This window comes from Propithecus coquereli, unplaced genomic scaffold, assembly GCF_000956105.1.
Source record: "Propithecus coquereli isolate 6110/MARCELLA unplaced genomic scaffold, Pcoq_1.0 Scaffold143, whole genome shotgun sequence".
NCBI classification, from domain to species: Eukaryota; Metazoa; Chordata; class Mammalia; order Primates; family Indriidae; genus Propithecus; species Propithecus coquereli.
Window position 1 is genome coordinate 2,658,579 of NW_012138636.1, and position 6,872 is coordinate 2,665,450.

Genomic DNA, 6,872 nt, shown 5'->3' on the forward strand with positions numbered 1-6,872 from the left:
CTCTTTTCTGCAGACTTCAAAGCCTGCAAGTCATATATTAAGCCTGCAAGTCATATATTCTACCATCAATGACCACATTTTTTTCTTTAGCTTTGTACACCTATTCTTGTATAACAGTGCATGGCACGGCACGCATGTACAAGAAAATACTGGTTTTAGTCTATACAGTTTCTAGAATAATTATGGAGTAAAATAAGTTAACTTTTCTAATCAGAATAGCTGACAGGCAGCACACATTTTTATTTTACAGTTTTAAAGTCTCTGCAGGCATCTACTTTGGTTAGTTATCAACAGGTGTAACATACAAGCACTGGTCAGAGAACTGAGCAGCATTCCAATAACGTTAACAGATATATTATTTCTTTTCCAAATACTGGGAAAGCCCAGTTTTAAAATATTATTAAAATGTCCTAACATTTACAACACTATGAAGAGTTAGATCTAATAAAATAAAATTTCTTCAAAAATAATCTTGCAGTGCTCTTTTAGGCATGCTCTGAGACAGTATCACCAACCATCCATACCTTGAAAATATGACTATCACATACCATACATCCCAACACACACACACACACACACACACACAATTCCTTATACAGACCAACAAACAAAATAAACACACCCCAAACCCTTATCCCACATAGTGAAAAAATCAATGGTTTTTGCAAATCAGTTTTCATGTGTCCATCTGAGTGGATGTTCATGTTAGATGGGTAAGCATCACTGGCGGATATGCATGTTATGACTGCTGGGAATCCAAGTAGCTTTTGCAGGTCTTCGGCTAAAATGAGCCTTGATTTTCAGCCTCATCTCACCTGCTTTCGGATGTCCCCAGTACTAGAGGCCATTATTGCAAACATTCTTGGACTCCTTTTTCTTTCTCCAGAAAGTAAGGTATTTGTATGCATCACTTTTAGCCCTTTTCTTTTCACACAGGTTAAGTAATTTAAAAACTCCTTCTTCATACAGTTATCATGGGAGGTATTGGCAGCTGTTAAACAACTAGATTTTTTTCTTCAGATCTTTGTTACAGTTTGGCATTAGTTACATTGTCATTGTAGATGCTGCCAGAAAGTCATCAGTGAATCGCAAGGGTTCGTAAAAGGTGCTTGGTTAATATTTGTAATTATCTTCAGTTTCATTTCTTTCCTAAATGCCTGAAGTCTCTCAGAATCCAGTGCTCACCATATTTCCAATTGGTTTGGCCTGTGCTAGAAGCTGGTACGACTGCACCATGCGTAGAGACTCTCTTATTTCTAGATTAAGTTCCATCAGTTTGTAGTTGGCTTCTGACATGTCCAGGTTAGAGCCGACAATGGCAAAGCTTCCTGTCTGGCCCAGCGTCTGGTGGTGGAAATATATGTGTAACAGTGTCTGCACAGGGTCATCTTCGTAACTGCCAAAGATATCACTGGGCCAGAGAGCTCTGAAAATACACAATACTTTTTAAGTTCTAAGACTTAAGCAATTATTAGTCAAGATTAACTCAATTTTAATTAGCATGTATAACAAAAACAATTGCCTTGTGAATAACTGATGTTTTAATATAAATATATGAGCAAATACATTATCAAAGTACCACCTGAATATGAAAAATAATCTATCACTTCAGGGGTAACTGTTGAAAATGTTTTCCTTTCACGAAAACATGATATTGAAACATCAAATTGAAAACCAAAGCCTAATATTAAACTTCCAGTAGAGTTTAAAGGCATTATCTTTTAAATCCTTTCACATTTTACCTGAAAGCTTTGACTTGTGCTACAGCTGATATAAATTCCTTATTTTTCAAAGTTTCAATTAAAGAATGAATGGCAGTTTCTATAGTAGTTTGCGCAGCTTTGGAAATGTCGATTTCTTCATTTTCTGACGCAGACTCGGCTTCTTTGAGGATACTTTCCAACTGGGCAAGCTCCTCTGACATGTTGATGACCTAAAACAAGTGATACCTTTAGGGATCTCTTCGTATTTGGTTAAAGAAAATTTTAATTGGCTCTGAGGAGAGACCTTGATGGTAGCATTTTGTCTCTTAAAGGTTATTTGAAAGTGTTAAGTGTAGAAGGGCAATTAACATTTCAAGTTCTCCGTTCTGCAGGAGTAAATAAATTCTACCCAACAGTAGTCTTTAAATACTCTTGATAAAGCAATAAGTTAAAATAAATGTATATATTGGTTTTAGCATTATTACATTTTGGGTAGTAAAAATACATTTATTATCATGGGGTGATCATGAAAACCTTTGACTTTATGTTAAAAGTCTTTGTTAAAAGGTTAGTTACCCAGGGCATTTTATATAAATGTATTTTTCTTTTTACAGATTTAACCCTTTTAAAAAAAAATTAAGGTCTTGAACCTTTTAGGACTGCTGGGGTATCTGCTGTCTTATTTACTAATAAGTCCTGACCCAGCATATCATTTCAAAAAACGATAATTCCTCAAGTAAAAAAATGATTCATTGTGAGTTGACTCAAGCTATTCTAACAAGGAACATAGGTATGTACGTTTTTTGTTTTTGGTTTTTTTTTTTTTGAGACAGAGTCTCACTCTGTTGCCCTGGCTAGAGTGAGTGCTGTGGCGTCAGCCCAGCTCACAGCAACCTCACACTCCTGGGCTCGAGCGATCCTCCTGCCTCAGCCTCCCGAGTAGCTGGGACTACAGGCATGCGCCACCATGCCCGGCTAGTTTTTTTCTATATAGATTTTTAGTTGTCCAAATAATTTCTTTCTATTTTTAGTAGAGACGGGGTCTCGCTCTTGCTCAGGCTGGTCCCGAACTCCTGACCTTGAGCGATCCAACCGCCTCAGCCTCCCCGAGTGCTAGGATTATAAGCGTGAGCCACCGCGCCCGGCCGGTATGTACGTTTTAAAATTTTCTAGAATCAGTTACTGATGCCTAGTACAAATGAATATTTACCTCTGGTTCATTTTTTATTGTATTTACTTGGTTGATAAGTTTACAGTAGGCCTGGAACAAAAGCAGCAATTGAAAATGTAATTTGTATAGCCTTCGGCAGAGCTCCAGTTCCTAGAAATAAATAACATTACGTTAAATTTAGGTGGGGTTGTCTATGGTATTTGACTAGACAGCATATTTACAGTAAAAATTTATAAATGTTAAAATTATCTTGGCATTTTGTTTTCTGAAGTAAGCAAGTTAATATGGTGTGAAGCTGATGAAAAGTAGATGAGAGATGCTTTGAAGACAGATTAAAATAAAAACAAAGATCATTGTTGGTTACATAATTTTTAGGGTTAAGCACGTTTTCATCTTCAACAAATAATGTTTTGGTAGGCAATAAATAGGACGCTTTAAAAAGGATTCGCTATAATTTAAAACTTTAAATTCATTGTGAAAAGAATTTACAAATGCATAGACTTTTGCCCTCAGTGAGCTGTAGATCTCATTGCCTTTATCAACAAAATGCTTGATAAAGCAAAGTGCAACTGGATAACCTCTTACCTAAGAAGTAAGAAGAGTTTGTCTTTAAAATGAAGTCATTTTTCTCAAGAAAACCACTTGGTAATCTCATTGAAATGAGACTATGAAATTAACATGTGCACTTGGATTTTTAAAATTAAGAAATTTAAAAGGAGATGTTAGTTATAGATGTAGAAAAACGTGACTGCTAGTTGTACATATTAAAATCTCATTTTTATAGAACCAACATTTCATGGATTAGGGCTACACAAAACTGAAGCATACACTTTTAAAGTAGTCCATGAGAGAACACTGCTAGGTCACAAATGGACAAATGGCAGATGAAAACCGGTGTGTCTGGCAAAGGGTAAGTAGTCTGTAAATCAAGACAGGTCACTTACTGCTAGAATTTCCATTTGCTAAGCAAGAAGGTGATCAGGTCACAAAAAATACAAAAGGAAGAAAAAGACCAAGAATTAGTGTAAGAAATCATTTTAACTAGGGCCACAGATGTCCCAGGCAAACTGAAGAACATAATTTATACCCCAAAGAAAATTTTGTTATTACCAGAATGAAACTTCTTAGTCATTTACTGAAACAATTCAGGGTGTTTAACTCTTTGCCAAATAAACCATAGCCTAAATGTAATTACTTCTGTATAAGAGCTACAAAGAATAAAATTGAACTAATGTGATTTTGGGAAATACGGCTATTATGTGTTCTATCTAGGTTTAAAAAAACCAAACCCAAATGTAATAAAATTTCTATTAGTAGACAACTTATGATTAGAAAATAAGGAACAAATAAATTACCATTACTTCTCAGAAAAAACTGGCTTATAACCTTACATAATAAATACAGTTCCGAGGATTATTTTCCAGTGTGGCTTGTCCTAAACTTCCTACCCTTTACTGTCTAATTATGTCCTAGGCTGTCATAACTGATGCTGAGCCCCAGGGCAGACGTGTGTTCTAAATTGCATTCCAAAGGCAACTCAGTAAGTTTCAGAAACATAACCCAACTAGGTTTGAATCAAAGGAGACGATGTACATAAAACACATAGTGAAAAGTCTACCTTATGGACTGCCTTAAAAATTCTGTTAAAATATCTACAGCCACTTGGATGGTCTAATTAACAGAAGAATGACTTCTAATTAAAGCAATTGTTACAATGTAATGTAGCTTCTAGAAATGTAGCTTCTAAAAGTCATTCTTAAAAGCCTGCTTTTCTAAATATTTTCCTCTGAGGGGCTATTTATTTAACATTTATTCCTATCAATTTAGAAGGGATTTGCTAAACAAGCAAAGGTGAACTTTAGCTGCATGCTGCTTACCGTAAATCACGTGGATAGTCATTCGGTACACACTGTGTACAGCCCAGTGTCGAGCACGTTAGCATATGTAAACTTCTGAGGTTTTATTTTATACAGTTGATTTCACAGCAAAATGAACAATTCGAGTTTCATAAATAAAGGAGAACTGACGTGCATATATGCATAGCCTCTACTTTGAGGTGTAATAGGAAATAAATCACTGATAAAGTGTAGGATCATAATTGTAGGAAATAACACAAATGTAATTAATGCCATAGCCCTAAATGACCAGAAAGTGCTCCAAGTATGCTAGCAGTATAGTTTTTGATGACCATATGTATGCACACCATACATATGCTTTTTATTAAAATGTGCACATACATTCTCTTTTCATTTGTTCATCCACTAAATACTTGATTGCTTATTATGCAAAAGTCTATACTCGTAAACAAGGACAGATAGTAAAGTTGTGTAAAAAGGGTCCCCCACCCTCAGGAAGCTGAACATGAAAGGTGAGCAAAGCTATAAATCAAAGTCCTTACAGCTTTCACTTTCACTTAGTAGAAAGCCTCAAGCTATGTTAACTGACTTAGAGTCTTGGAGCTGGATCTCATTTCTTCAAGGTAGAAGGGATATAAAGTATCACTTAGTGTAACCACTTAGTTTATATACGAAAAAAGGTTACATTACTTACTTGATCTATGCAGTTAAACGGTGGTAAACACAGAATTAGAACCAAAGGATCCTATTCTGGTCTTGGGTTAATTCCTTATCTTGCTTTATTTCTTACATGGTGCAGGATTTGGAGTCAGCCTGCCTAGGTCTGTATCTTGGTTCTATTATTTACTTACTGATTTTAGATAAATTAGCTTCTCTGAGCCTCAGTTTCCTCATCTTCAAAATGCCGATAATTAGAGCATCTAATTGACTGAGTTTTAAGGACAGAGATAATGAATGTGAAATGCCTATTAGGCACAGTTAGCATTTATTGGAGTATACTATTTTCTCAGCATTGCAGTTTTTTCAAAACTTTAGATTTTTATTATAACTTTTACAGAGACTAGAAATCCGTAGTGATGTAACTAAAGTTGAAAAAGACTGGAATTCTTATGTCAAATGGAGATAAATTTTAGTTGATGAATACATTTTACCCATAGGAGGTTGTACTCCAGTTAGAATCATCTGTAGGTTCTAATTTATCCTCACTACAATGTATTACGTATGTGCACCTTTTTCTGAGAAGATATATGGCTATTATTTTCATCAGACTCTATAATGGAGAAAAACATTATCCAATCAGAATTTCACCTTTAGAAAGGCTAATATGGATGTGTACACATGACCCTTAGGTTTGCTTTCCTGAGCAGACAACCCAGCTTCAGAATACCAGTGCTGCCCAGATAGCCATCAGGCTTATCTACTGAATGTTATTAAGCTTCAGTCACAAGCTGGTCGTTCCTTTTTATTAAAGTGAATTTTTCATTACTAAGCCAATATTTCATGGAACCTAATTTTTACAAAGATTGTTCTGATAACCAAAATGAAAAGTTTTACATATACTATTTTTAGAAAGAGCAAATAAAGGCATTTGAACATGAGCATATACACTGTTTTACCTAATATAGAAATATAGCAAAAATAAGAATTAGGAGCTTACTTGTGCGTCTGTGTTTATCCTGTACATGTCTTCTTTGGCACCAAATGTCCTCTTACAATTGTCTAGCCACTAAAAATAAGCAACAGTAAATTTTAATACAGTGACTGTATAACACACAATGAAACTGGTAACATAACAAACAGCCTGTCCATACAAAACAACGAAGTTAACTTGAAGTTCTAGGATTGGTTTTAGGCATAGGCTTTCCTCTCTATTCGAGCCTAATCACTTATATGGAACAAACGAAAGCAGGATACTATCAGCATAACGGCAGCATGCACAGACTTGTGACGATTTAACAAAAACACAATAAATGGTCCTTCTATATGGGAAACCGTGGTGCTCCATTTCAGTAAATAATATTCTTCATTTTGCAGAGTTTGTGGAACTCTCCGTAATCCACACCTGACCTTTATGTAATGTAAGATGGGAAATGAAAGAAGTGCTTCCCCTCTGGTCAATTTAATAAAGGCAACAGAATTAAC

At 35.3% G+C, this 6,872-nt stretch overlaps 1 protein-coding gene across 1 annotated transcript in view; it reads right to left on the bottom strand.

The window, feature by feature from the left end:
* Nucleotides 1-207: 207 nt before the first annotated feature.
* FRYL (FRY-like) overlaps nt 208-6,872 on the bottom strand; it is a 157,322-nt gene continuing 150,657 nt past the window's right edge. The window contains exons 50-54 of the mRNA XM_012639897.1: nt 6,388-6,456; nt 3,819-3,836; nt 2,914-3,024; nt 1,743-1,933; nt 208-1,426 (exon numbers count right to left, since the gene is read on the bottom strand). Coding sequence (XP_012495351.1) covers nt 1,168-1,426; nt 1,743-1,933; nt 2,914-3,024; nt 3,819-3,836; nt 6,388-6,456 — 648 coding nt within the window. The 3' untranslated portion in view covers nt 208-1,167. The remainder of the gene's footprint in view (nt 1,427-1,742; nt 1,934-2,913; nt 3,025-3,818; nt 3,837-6,387; nt 6,457-6,872) is intronic.